Raw genomic sequence first — 14273 nt, 5'->3', positions numbered from 1 at the left:
AAATGAGAAAAGGTGTCAATATTAATTTGAAACCTTGATCGAAAAAAATAAAATACAATGAATAAATGGACAAATAATATAAAATCGTAGGGACAACCGTGTCTACCGATAATACCAATCCTCACTTGAGGACATTTCAGCAATTCTCTATAGATGAAGAACAGTAACAGAAGTGATATATACTACTTTGTGTTATGTTTCAATATTTTATGTTTAATTTGTTCATTTGTTTAGCACTGGGTCGAAAACGCTGCTAATGAAATGTTAGTTCTTAATGTTGTTATAAGGTCAGTTGTCAGTGTTTCGGTACGAACTTGATTTATAAATACTTTTTTGAAATTCTCCATCTAATAATTTAGAAAAAACTCAGAAACTAAGGTTCCATGTCCCTTTTGAAATTCTCCGTTAGATATATAATTTTAGAAACTTTAAAAAAACTTGGGTTCCATCTTTCTTCGACAAAGTTGATCTTGTCTATTATTTTTATGTCCATTTTGGTCATAATACTCCTTATGTGTTCAGGAATTTATACATTCTTGGCTTTCAAAATTAAGATAGTTATTTTTACCTGATAAAGGTAAATCCAGAAGAGCGTCAAGGATGCATCTTAGTTATGTTATAGATTAAAATTATCATTTGTACGTCATAAAATGTTTTGTAAAATAAAAATAAGTTGTTTTGTTTTACCTTGTAGTCCTTTTTATAGTTTTATTGGAATTTTTTATATGTTGGCAGTCGTAGTGTGACACGCAGGTAGTTTGCTTATAACGAATAGACTATATATGTATTGTCATAAAGCCTCCGAAATATAGTTTCAAATATCATCAACATGAAATAAAATGCATGTTATACATAATAGAAAGTGCAAACGAATGAAAACAAAACAAAAGTTGTGTATCGACCTACTTGTTCAGGAAACACTTGAACCTTATTTACAGCTTGCTTTATAGAGATGTCATTAGTCAAGGCACAGTGTGACCTTAAGATATTTTTATCAAAACTTACAAGTCATTGGCATATTCATAACGAAAGAAACGCATTTGTATACAGTATAAAAACTGCAAATGAATTAAAAGTCATATCCGTTTTCCGTTTCAACCTATTAAGAAAATAAAAATAAAACACAGCGTTAACATATATACGAGTGAGTTCGATCAAAAAAGAGATTAACAATCCATCAGACAAAGTTGTCCTTTAACGGGTCAATTGTTTGAAATTATGCTTCTTAAGTTAATACAATTGGCGCCTTGTGTGTGTTGATATTAACTATAGTGTCTTTATCCACGAATTATTAATCGGATATGAAAAAACTACTGTAACGAGTCTTTAATTCATTGCATACTCAAATAGCATTAGAAGTCGCTTGAATTAGCAAAACGGACACTTCTAATTAAAAGAGCGAATCTCGAAAGTCAAGAGTACATAATTTTTTCAGGTCTATACTATTAAGTGGAGAGACGGTTGTTGTGAGAAAAGCTTCTCTGAAACTACAAAAGGAAGTAATGTTATGTTACATTGTATGTCACGTACGATATGAATAATAAGCATGTTCTCAAATAAAAGGGACAAAAATACTACGACTATCTGAATATCAAAATGGGAAGCGGAAAACCTAAATCGTATGTTGTATATAATGTGTATGTATAATCACAAGGATTTAAGTTAATTTTTTGGCGACAGGATCTTTAAGTATTTATATTCTTATTATAAAATTATATATTTTTCTCTCCAGGGACCTTCCTGTATCATACTATTGATTAGTGTGCTGTATGTAATAGTAAATGTAGATTGCTATCCCTGGTTTAGAAACAATATACCAAATGGAGACTTTGTCCCTTGTAATTGTTCAAACTTTTCTGAAATGGTCTGGGAAGCTGTTGGACATTTTAGTTTATTTGACGGTACAGCCAAGAAAAATCCGTTTGGAATTGTAAGTAAGATAGGATAGTAAAGATAATCAATTATATAAATAAATATATATATATATTTGAATATTTTTTTACTGTACATCATTGACATCGGATGATAAAAAGTAAAATACCGAACCCCGAGGTAAATTCAAAACGGAAATTCCCTAATCAAATAGCAAAATCAAATGATAAAACACATCAAACGAATGGATAACAACTGCCATATTCCTTACTTGATACAAGCATTTTCAAATGACTACAGTGTTTGAGAATAAATTCATATACATATAATCCATCAGTTAACATTGATCGAATAAATTTGCATGGAGCGTAGCAAAATTGGCAAGGGGGAGGGTAGGAGTTTATATATTGATGTATTAAGTTGGAGCTATTGAAAATTATAGGACGGGTTTAGTTTTCTCATTTAAATTATTTCATATCTTCAAAAGACCCCATTTAATAGACGATTTTATGGTATTGGGTTTTCACGTTTGTGAAGGTTCGACGGTTGCCTATAATTGCTTTGTACCTCCACGTTATTCGAAATTTGGAGGATAGTAGTCACAGTGGGAATCAGATCATGGGCTCCGTAGTTCTATATGGTTTGTGAGACACGCAATAAGTGGCTACTACATAATTTAATACGAAATAAACCGGTTTCCACATGATATAGGTTCAAATCGTAAACTGATTTTAATTTGTATAGGATCTCCGAGAAAATGGAATGAGATGGACACAAAGTTTGTGCAAAGGGGATTCCGACGGAGATGGTTTATCAAATGGAGAAGAACTAGGAGATCCAAACTGTACCTGGATAGAAGGACAAGAACCTGATTATGACGCTATAGGACATCCAGGTACTAACTTGATTATTCAAAGACACCCTTGTAGATTTCGAAAAAGAGCAGGCTTATGCCGCTACAAAGCAGCACTCGCACCTGTTAAGTGGAAAAGGATTAATATAAGTTGCAAAACTTGTTTTTCAATCCGCTTTAAATACATATGTTTACACTCAACTAGTTATTCGTGGATCTGGTTGAATATTCTGATCCAACATTTGATTCGTTTAAAAGAGGGACGATAGATACCAGAGGGACAGTCAAACTTATAGATTGAAAATAAACTGCCAACGTCATGGCTAAAAATAAAAAGACAAACAGACAAATTATTATATAATAGTACAGAAGACACAACATAGAAAACTAAAGACTAAGCAACACGAACCCCATTTAAAAAACTGGGGGATATATCAGGTGCTCAAGAAGGGAAGCAGATCCTGCTCCAAATGTGGCACCCGTCGTGTTTAATGTATGACATAACAAGTTTTTCGTTAGGAATCTTAAACTACCCCCTTTATGTCCGTGTGATCATACTATCAGCTTGATATGATTTTAAAAATTGGTATGAATTCAGACGGAAAATGTCCGCTCTATTCTCTTTATATAAATAAGAACGGTAACACCATAGTGGCAAAGTATCTAAATGACAAATATTTTCAAATCTCAACGGCTGTTACATTGAAGAACATGATATTAAAAATGTTCCATTTACATGAGTATCTACAACGACAACTAGAAAATTGTATCCTGGAGTAAAAAAGACTCCTATTTTTTCTTTTCTTTTTTTTATCAAGGACAACTAATTGTTTTTAAAACCAATTTTTACTAAATATTTATCGTGCAATATTTTACATTTTCAAACTTTTTATTGAATCCATTAAACTTTTGGTTCAAACGAAGGTTACTTTGTCTTATTTTTTGTTGCTGAAATGAGTTAATTGAGATACTGAGTATACTCAATGAGTATGCCAATGAGACATCAGCATCATCAATCACTAGCCATAGAAACAACATCAGTTAAAAAATTAGATCGAAACCGATATTTCTATTAAAGTAAACTCGATTGGTCTCGATCGTGATCGATCTGTGTTTTGGTATACATGAGCGGTATACTAAGGATGTCTTGCGTTATTCATTCTTTGTAATATTTTACTTATTATATTTTAGGTATTTGTGAACCAATAGGAAGTAAGCTCTGCATAGACTTAGGACAGTTGTTTACATGTGACTGTTTGGAAGAGGGTCAAGTCTGTCCCATTAACTTGGATGAAAGAAATTGAGTTGAAAATATGTGCTAAACGGAGACTTTTGCTTTCAGTGACGGATTTAAGTTTTTCTTTTGTTTTTTTTTTTTCTATGGGAAGTTTCATATGTTTGTAACTGGATCATTGAAACACAAACGTTGTGACAAAAGTGCACATTTATCACGCTTCAGATCGGGAAAACAAATATTTGCATGTAAATATTTACTTGCATACGAAAATGTATTACTGCTAGTCGCCTATCAGCCGTCTAGCAAAAAAGGACAATGTTCTACGAACTGTTGTGATTGCTTACCAAACTTGGAAATTATCAAAATATTTAAAGGCATTTTAACCATTTGATCGATAAGGATTATTTTTGAATTTGGAAGAAGCCTGTCATTAATAAAATTTTTGTTTGTTTGTTAGTGAACTATTTTGTTTCTATGCTTTTCAAACATATCTGAAGACCTATATGAAGGAATTGATTATACCCATCCACACTTTAGGTTAAAAAGTTTATTTTCTAGGATATGAGATCCATAAAGTTTGCACGAAATGTGCATTTTGAATACTCATATATTTATGTTATACATACATGTTTTTGTAACTTTCTTTGATGCCTTATGTTATGTTTTATAAATGTATATATTATGTAAATTTGATTAAATGTCAACATTTTCAAATGACAATAAAAATTTGAACATTTTTCTTGTTTGTGTCGTTTAATTTTCAGTTTTAAAATATTTTCATATGCTACTCGTACAAAGAAGCAGTCGTCATGTTAAAATTACTTATATTATTAAAGTTTGATAATATACGGTAGTGTGGGTTACGGTGACAAAAATAGTTCAAATCCAACGATTTACTGCCAATTGATGTAGGCAAAAGAAACATTGTATGGTTAACTAGATTTCTTTCATAATTCAACATAGTACTAGTATTGGAATTTCCCGTCTTTATTTATTGTCGTAGACTCGAGTATTGATTCTGAACTTCAGTACTATTTATACATATACATACATAAGAGTCCAGGGCTGTTAGCATAAAACTACTTAAATTAAGATTGGTTACGAACGGACAGATTTTTCTTCATGTCATACGAAAATTTAGTACTACGATTGAATATCTTAAGGTTTTATGCACATCAGCTCTGATCAAAATACGCCTATTGAGACATTATGGCTAAGGTCCTTAGTCCTAAGCCATAATGTCTAAATAGGAATATTTTGATTCAGAAAGCTCTAAAGTTTAAAAGCCACACTTCAATGGGATAATCGTCTTTCATAGCTTTTATTTGTTCTCTTCTGATCCGTCTAAATAAAACACACATTGGCTTTGAATATTGCGTCTTACCTACATCGGTAAAGACCAATATAAGCTGTCACATATCTTCCTTTTTACCACAATGAACCAACGTGTTTTTAATTCAGTCAGCCACGATTTTCATTGTTTTTAAGATTGTATATAAGAGGAATTAAAAAAAATTAGCTATAGTATAGGAAAAGTTATTTAATTAAAAAAAAAAGGTTGTCAAAGTTTTCTGGGATAATAGGGTCGATATTTGGCTGAAAATAATCATGTGTAGAAATCGACTGACTGCTAGTAACACTACAAAACTGAATAAAAAAAATCTTTTGGAAATTTAGTTTCACATTTTATCACCTAAGCGGTCTCAAAATTCAATACTGCCATTTTTCAATGAGTTCACACACTATTAACATTGATCTGAGCCTTACATTTGTGAGTATGGGAAACGAAATCGGATTTACTGCTCATGATATTACTGGAGAATAAGGGTAAAAACGCAAACAGAAGTAAGTTAACCAAACGTAATGATACGAGGTGTAGAATAAACAATTAATAACCAAATCAGGAACAAGACAGTTGTCGTCCATTCGTTTGATGTGTTTTGTCATTTGATTTTGCCATGTGATTAGGGACTTTCCAATTGAATTTTCCTCGGAATTCAGTATTTTTGTGATTTTAATTTTTACACACTCAGTCCAACCAGGAAATTATTAGTATATTTGAATCTTAAATTCTTTTGACATTTTGTTTGGTGTTTAATTCTTCGAAGGAGTACTTGGTACATTTTTTTCTCTTTTAAACTAATAAACAATTAACAAACCAAGGCAGAAATATGACAGTTGTCATCCATTAGTTTGATGTGTTTTGTCATTTGATTTTGCCATGTCATTAGGGACTTTCCTATTGAATTTTCCTCGGAGTTCAGTATTTGTAGGATACTTTTTACATACTCATTCCAACCAAGAAATTACCAGTATATTTGAATCTACAATTCTTTTGACATTTTGTTTGTTTTATTCTTCGAAGGATTACTTGGTACACAATGTTTTTCTTTTAAACTAAACAAGGTTGAAAAGGTTAAATGTTATATCAAAAGGAAATACAAAACACTGATAAATAGAAAATATGTTGAACCACAAACGTCAAAATTATATAATCGCGAAGTGGAATTAAACATTTGTGGATTCTTATAGGTTCTATATAACTTAAAAGCCTGGGTTATAAGTGTCGCATTAAACATAACAAATTAGACGTGAGTTGAAAGGTGAATTTGTTTTGTCATATTTCACCTGCTTATTATAAAAAGGTAGCCCGGATGTCTTCTCAATGTAATGACGAACGTATATAAATATAAGTAATAGTTTATGTTATTTGATCTGAATCATCAATTTATTTTCCAGTTAAAAGAAGGATAAGGATAGACCACAATGTTCAAAATGGTATGACTTTATATATATATTTGTAATATCTTAATAACAGTATATGGTATATTATGTTAAATTCTATAATAATAAACATTTATTGAAAATTAGAAAAGGTGTCAATATATATTAAAATCCTTGATGAAAAATATACAATGGAATAAATGGACAAATAATATAAAATCGTAGGGACAACCGTGTCTTCCGATAATACCAATCCTCAGTTGAAGACACTTCAGCAGTTGTCTATACATGAAGAACAATAACAGAAGAGCTTTATACTACTTTGACGTATGTGTTATGTTTCAATATTTTATGTTTAATTTGTTCATTTGTTTAGTACTGGGTCGAAAACACTGCTAATGAAATATTAGTTCTTAATGTTATTATAAGGTCAGTTGTCAATGTTTCGGTACGAACATGATTTATAAGTACTTTTTTGAAATTCTCCATCTGATAATTTAGAAACAACTAAGGAACTAAGGTTCCATGTTCCTTTTGAAATTCTCCGTTAGATATTTAATTTAAGAAGCTATTAAAAACTGGGGTTCCATCTTCCTTCGACAAATGTATCTTGGCTATCATTTTAATTTCTATTTTGGTCATAATACTCCTCATGTGTTCGGGAATTTATACAGTCTATGCTTTAAAAATTATGATAGTGATGTTTACCTGATAATGGTAAATCCAGAATAGCGCCAAAGATGCATCTTATTTATGTTATAGATTAATTATCATTTTTATCGTCATAAAATGTTTTGTAAAATAAAATAGTTTTTTTTTGTTTTACCTTTTAGTCCTTTTTATAGGTTTTTTTCTGTTGACAGTCGTAATGTGACACGCAGACTGTTGCTTATAACGAATCTCATACACATGTATTGTCATAAAGCCTTCGAAATATAATTTTAAATATCATCAACATGAAATAAAATGCATGTTATACATAATAGAAAGTGCAAACGAATGAAAACGAAACAAAAAGTTGTGTATCGACCTACTTATTCAGAAAACGCTTGAACCTGTTTTACAGCTTGCTTTATAGAGATGTCATTAGTCAAGCCACAGTGTGACCTTAAGATGTAAAGACATTTTAATCATAACTTACAAGTCATTGACATATCCATGACGAAAGAAGCACATTTGTATACAGTATAGAAAGTGCAAATGAAAAACACGTCGCATCCGTTTTCCGTTTTCCGTTTCAACCTATTAAGGATGTTTGCTTGTCATGTTTTCGACTTTTTGTCAGATTTTTGAAATCATCTGGTTTTATCCATTTGAATGCCTTAAAAATTGACCCCATGGACCCTCATTTTACTTGTTTACTTATAAGCCATTTTTTAAATTCTTCTAAAATTTTATTTATTTTTTAATAGTTTTTCAGAACTTTAACTGGTCAATGATAAAGATTTGAAAAATCAAGAGAGAATGGCTAATATCGAAAACAAGCACATTGACTTTTATATTGATTTTGCTTTTTGATTCTTCAATTTATCCCCTATCAATATATGTTATGGAAAGCTATTTATTTTGAAACTGAGCAGCGATTTTCCTTAAGAAAAAAACAAAACAAAACACAACGTTAATATACATCAGTGAGTTCGATTAAAAAAGAGATCAACAGTCCATCAGACAAAGTTGTCCTTTTACAGGTTAACTGTTTGAAATTATGCTTCTAAAGTTAATACAATTGGCGTCTTGTGTGTGTTGATATTAACAATAGTGTCTTTATCGATGAGTTATGAATCGGATATGATGAAACTACTGTAACGAGTCATTAATTCACTGCATACTCAAATTGCATTAGAAGTCGCTTGATTTTGCAAAACGGACACTGCTAATTCAAAGCGCGAATCTCGAAAGTCAAGAGTACATAATCTTTTTAGATCTATACTATTAAATTGAGAGACGGTTGTTGTGAGCAAAAGCTTCTCTGAAACTTCAAAATGAAGTAACGTTATGTAACATTGTATGTCATGTACGATATGAATAATAAGATTGTACCTGATATTCATATGATAAAGACATAATCTTTCAATCAGTTTAATTGAGGTCTGGAGCTGGCATGTCAGTTAACTGCTAGTAGTCTGTTGTTATTTATGTATTATTGTCATTTTATTTATTTTCTTTTGTTTCATCTTCTGACATCGGACTCGGACTTCTTTTGAACTGAATTTTAATGTCCGTATTATTATGCGTTTACCTTTCTATATTGGCTAGAGGTATAGGGGAGGGTTTAGATCTAATAAACATGTTTAACCCCGCCGCAATTTTGCGCCTGTCCGAAGTCAGGAGCCTCTGGCCTTTGGTAGTCTTGTATGATTTTTAATTTTAGTTTCTTGTGTATAATTCGGAGTTTAGTATGACGTCCATTATCACTGTATTAGTAAACATATTTTTAAGGGGCCAGCTGAAGGACGCCTACGGGTGCGGGAGGTTCTCGCTACATTGAAGACCCATTGGTGGCCTTCGGCTGTTGTCTGCCCTATGGTCGGGTTGTTGTCGCTTTGACACATTCCCCATTTCCTTTCTCAATTTTATGTTCTCAAATAAAAGGACAAAAAATACAACGACAATCTGGAAATCAAAATGGGAAGCGGAAAACCGAAATCGTATGTTGATTAATGTGTATGTGTAATCACACAGATTTAAGTTCCCTTTTTTTGGCGACAGGATCTTTGAGTATTTATATTCTTATTATAAAATTATATCTTTTTCTCTCTAGGGACCTTCCTGTATCATACTGTTGATAAGTGTTCTTTATGTGATAGTAAATGTAGATTGCTATCCCGGGTTTAGAAACAGGATACCAAATGGACACTTTGTCCCTTGTAATTGTTCAAACCATTCTGAAATGGTCTGGGAAGCTGTTGGACATTTTAGTTTATATGAAGGTACAGCCAAGAAAAATCCGTTTGGAATTGTAAGTATGATAGGATAGTAAAGATAAACAATTCTATAGATAAATATATATATTTGAATATTTTTTACTGGACATCATTGACATCGGATGATAAAAAAAGGAAAATCACAAAAATACCGAACTCCGAGGGAAATTCAAAACGGAAATACCATAATCAAATGGCAAAATAAAATGATAAAACACATCAAACGAATGGACAACAACTTTCATATTCCTGACTTGGTTCAAGCATTTTCAAATGTAGAAAATGGTGGATTGAACCTGGTGTTATAGCGCTTATCTCTCACTTATATGACAGTCGCTTCAATTATGACCCAGGTAAACATCAGTTAGTACCGATGACTTCTGTGTTTGAGAATAAATTTATATACATATAATCAATCAGTTAACATTGATCGAATAAATTTACATGGAGCGTATCAAAATTGGCGAGGGGGAGGGTAGGAGTTTATATATTGATATATTAAGTCGGAACTTTTGAAAATTATAAGACGGGTTTAGTTTTCTCATTTGAATTATTTTATATCATCAAAAGGCCCCATTCAATAGACGACTTTATGGTATTGGGTTTTCACTTTTTTGAAGACTCGACGGTTGCCTATAGTTGCTTTGTACCTCTACGTTATTCGAAATTTGGAGGATTGTAGTCACAGTGGAAATCAGACCAAGGGCTCCTTAGATCTTTTTGGTCTGTTAGACACGCAATAAGTGGCTACTACATAATTTAATACGAAATAAACCGGTATCCACATTATATAGATTCAAATCGTAAACATATTCTAATTTGTATAGGATTTCCGAAAAAATGGAACGAAATGGACACAAAGTTTGTGCAAAGGGGATTCCGACGGAGATGGTAATTCAAATGGAGAAGAACTAGGAGATCCAAATTGTACCTGGATAGAAGGACAAAATCCTGATTATGAAGCTATAGGACATCCAGGTACTAACTTAATTATTGAAAGACACCCTTGTAGATTTCGCTAAAGATCAGGCTAATGCCGCTACAAAGCAGCACTCGCACCCGTTAAGTGGAAAAGGATTAATATAAGTTGCAAAACTTGTTTCCCAATACGCTTTAAATAAATATGTTTAAACTAAACTAATTATTCGTGGATCTGGCTGAATATTCTGATCCAACATTTGATTTGTTTAAAAGAGGCACGAAAGATACCAGAGGGACATTCAAACTTATAGATTGAAAATTAACTGACAACGCCATGGCTAAAAATAAAAAGACAAACAGACAAATAATAGCACAGAAGACACAACATAGAAAACTAAAGACTAAGCAACACGAACCCCATTAAAAAACTGGGAGTTATCTCAGGCGCTCAAGAAGGGTAACCAGATCCAGCTCCACATGTGGATATATAGATTGAAAATGAACTGACAACGCCATGGCTAAAAATAAAAAGACAAACAGACAAATAATAGCACAGAAGACACAACATAGAAAACTAAAGACTAAGCAACACGAACCCCATTTTAAAAAACTGGGAGTTATCTCAGGCGCTCAAGAAGGGTAAGCAGATCCAGCTCCACATGTGGCACCCGTCATGTTTAATGTAACACACAACCATATTTTCGTTGGGAATCTTAAACTACCTCCTTAATGTCCGTGTGATCATACTATCGCGTGATATGATTTTGAAAATTGGTATGAATTCAAACGGCAAATGCCCGCTCTGTTCACGTTATATAGATAAAAACGATAACATCATAATGGCAAAAATATAGAAATGACAAATATTTCCAAATCTTAACGGCTGTTACACTAAAGAACATGATATCAAAAAATGGCGTTCAAACTTTTTATTCTGTTAACATGAGTATCTACAACGACAAGTAGAGAATTGTAAGTTTATATTTCTACTGTTTATTACCAAGGACAACTAAGGGATGAAATAACAAAAAATCAATGAAAGATAAACTTAATTCAATAAGTTTGGGGGGGGGGGGGGTCAAAACTGCTGCAAGTTTTGTATAATTGATATCGATTTTATATATATCCTTAATAGTCAATCAATTTTTCCCAAATTAATTTAAATGGGGGTTTGGGGGGTTAGGGGTCAATGGAAAAACTATATGAATTAAGTTTTTTTTATCCTACATTGAAATTTTGATGTCGTCCCTAATTGTTTATAAAACCAATTTTTATTCAATACACATCGTGCAATATATAACATTTTAAAACGTTCAAACAAAGGTTACTTTGTCTTAATTTTTGTTGATGGAATGAGTTTTTTGAGATACTAAGTATACTCAATGGGTATGTCACGGAAACATCAGCATCATCAATCACAAGCCAGAGAAACAGCATCAGTTAAAATGTTAGATTGAAACCGATATTTCCTTAATATGAACAAGTAAACTCAATTTGTCTCGATCGTGATCGATCTGTGTTTTGGTATACATGCGCGGTATTTTAAGGATGCCTTGCGTTCTTTATTCTTTGTAATATTTTACTTATTATATTTAAGGTATTTGTGAACCAATAGGAAGTAAGTTCTGCATCGACTTAGGACAGTTGTTTACATGTGACTGTTTGGAACAGGGACAATTCTGTCCAATAAACTTGAATGCAAGAAATTGAGATGAAAATGTGTGCTGAACGAAGATGTTTCCTGTCAGTGACTGATTTAAGTTTTTCTTTTGCTTTTTCTATGGGGAATATAATGAAAACTGGATCATTGAAACACAATTAACAAATGTAGTGACAAAAGAGCTCACTCTTCAAATTGGAAAAAAATATGTGCATGTTAACAATTTACTTGCAAACGATAACTTATTGATGCTAGTCGCCTATGCTCCGTCTAGCAAAGAAGGTCGATGTTCTACAAACTGTTGTGATTGATTACATTAGGAAATTATCAAAATATTTAAAGATATTTAACCATTTGATCGATAAAGATTATTTTTGAATTTTCAAAAAACATGTCATTAATTTAAAGAAAATTGTTTTTTTAGTGGACCATTTTGTATCTATGCTTTTGGCAAAACTTTTAGGATTTTTTGGACCTCAATGCTTTTCAACTTCATACTCTATTTGGCCTTTTCGACATTTTGGGATTCTAGCGTCACTGATGAGTCTTTTGTAGACGAAACGCGAGTCTGGCGTAAATGTGAAATTTTAATCCTGGTATCTATGATGAGTTTATTTCAAACCTATCCTTATACCTATATGAAGGAATTAGCTCATCCACCCATAAGGTTAAAAAGTTCCTTAAGTTTATCAACTGGGAAAGGAGATCCGTAAAGTTTGCACTAAATGTGCATTTGAATACTCATATATTTTTGTTTACATACATGTTTTGTAACTTTTTTTGGTGCTTTATGTTTTATTAATGTATATATTATGTAAATTTCATTAAATGTCAACATTTTCAAATTACAATAAAAGTTTGATTAATTCCTTGTATGTGTCGTTTAATTATTAAAAACTATTTTCATATACTGCTCGTAAAAAGAAGCAGTCTTCATGTTAAGGTAGATTCATGGTATACCCGACTATACCGCCATCTTGGATTGTACAATCACAGTACAAAATCGGTCTAGTTATTTGCCCAAATCAGCAAATTCGGAAACAGATTTGCAATTTAATGGTTAAACTGTTTATTTATATAAAGAAAACTTGTTAATTTATTGTATTATACAAAATATTTTAACAAATATCAACCTTTTTGGTTTTTAAAATCATTTTTTTTCAAATGAGCCATTTAAGGGGAGATAACTCTTTTAGTACAAAATTTATACTGGGCTAATAGGGAATTTTTTTATTTTTACTTGTGGCAAGAATACAAGTTCGGTGAGACCATGTTTTCTTTTTGTTTTCTTAAAACATATTATGAAACCTATCTTCTCACCATTTATTTCAAAATTCTATCTCATAGAATTTTTTTTATGCTCTCTTATGTGTTTTTTCATGAACAAACTAACCAAATTTAGGCAATTTTCAACGACTCATAGCTTGAAAAATAGCACGGTGACCCAGACTTTTTATTATATTTTTGAAAAAAGCATAGTAAAATCTTCATTTTGGCAAATTATAAGAAAATTCTGTCTCAAAAAACATTTACTTATGATCTACCTTAAAATTTCTTAAACTATTGAAGTTTGAGAATATATAGTAGTGTGGGTAACGGTGACAAAAATAGTTTGCAATTCCTTTTTTCGTCAATTTTAAAAATTGGTAATTTATCAAAGCGATGATTACGAAAACCCAACGATTTACTGCCACTTTATGTAGTCAAAAGAAAAAATGTATGTTAAAACTAGATTTCTTTCATAATTCAACATATTTCTTGTATTGGAATTTCCCGTTTTTACTTATTGTCGTAGACTCGAGTATACTATTTATACATATACATGTACAAATGTATAAGAGTCAATGGCTGATATGCATATAACTACTTAAATTAAGATTTGTTCCGAACGGACAGATTTTCTACATTTCGTACGACAAATTAGTACCACAATTGGATATCTTAACTTAAGTGGTTTTATGAATATCAGCTCTGATCAAAATACTCCGATTGAGACATTATGGCTTTGACCTTAGCCATAATGTCTCAATACGAATATTTTGATTCACAAAGCTCTCAAGTTTAAAAGCCACACTTTAATTG

General features: G+C 31.7%; 2 protein-coding genes across 4 annotated transcripts in view; both read left to right on the top strand.

Annotated features, from left to right (window-relative positions):
- The window catches only part of LOC139520268 (temptin-like), a 70498-nt gene extending 65802 nt beyond the window's left edge, over positions 1-4696 (top strand). For all 3 annotated transcript variants that reach the window (XM_071312772.1, XM_071312771.1, XM_071312773.1), the window contains exons 3-5: positions 1733-1930; positions 2617-2767; positions 3917-4696. In XM_071312772.1, the coding sequence (XP_071168873.1) occupies positions 1733-1930; positions 2617-2767; positions 3917-4029 (462 nt within the window). In that variant the 3' untranslated portion in view covers positions 4030-4696. The remainder of the gene's footprint in view (positions 1-1732; positions 1931-2616; positions 2768-3916) is intronic.
- A 1901-nt stretch (positions 4697-6597) lies between these two features.
- Positions 6598-13062, top strand: LOC139520270 (temptin-like). The gene is made up of 4 exons (XM_071312774.1): positions 6598-6740; positions 9448-9645; positions 10438-10588; positions 12129-13062. The coding sequence occupies exons 1-4, from the start codon at positions 6729-6731 to the stop codon at positions 12239-12241; spliced, it is 474 nt and encodes a 157-aa protein (XP_071168875.1). The 5' UTR covers positions 6598-6728; the 3' UTR covers positions 12242-13062.
- Positions 13063-14273: the final 1211 nt, after the last annotated feature.

The sequence above is a fragment of the Mytilus edulis genome, chromosome 4 (genome assembly GCF_963676685.1).
Source record: "Mytilus edulis chromosome 4, xbMytEdul2.2, whole genome shotgun sequence".
In the NCBI taxonomy this organism is placed as follows: Eukaryota; Metazoa; Mollusca; class Bivalvia; order Mytilida; family Mytilidae; genus Mytilus; species Mytilus edulis.
Note: the sequence above shows the minus strand (reverse complement) of the source record. Positions and strands in the feature narration are given on the sequence as shown.

Bases quoted from the DNA above. Each gene is read 5' to 3' on its own strand.
- LOC139520270 (XM_071312774.1), top strand. The intron at 9,646-10,437 runs GTAAGTATGATA...TAATTTGTATAG, and splicing joins AGAAAAATCCGTTTGGAATT to GATTTCCGAAAAAATGGAAC. The intron at 10,589-12,128 runs GTACTAACTTAA...ATTATATTTAAG, and splicing joins TGAAGCTATAGGACATCCAG to GTATTTGTGAACCAATAGGA.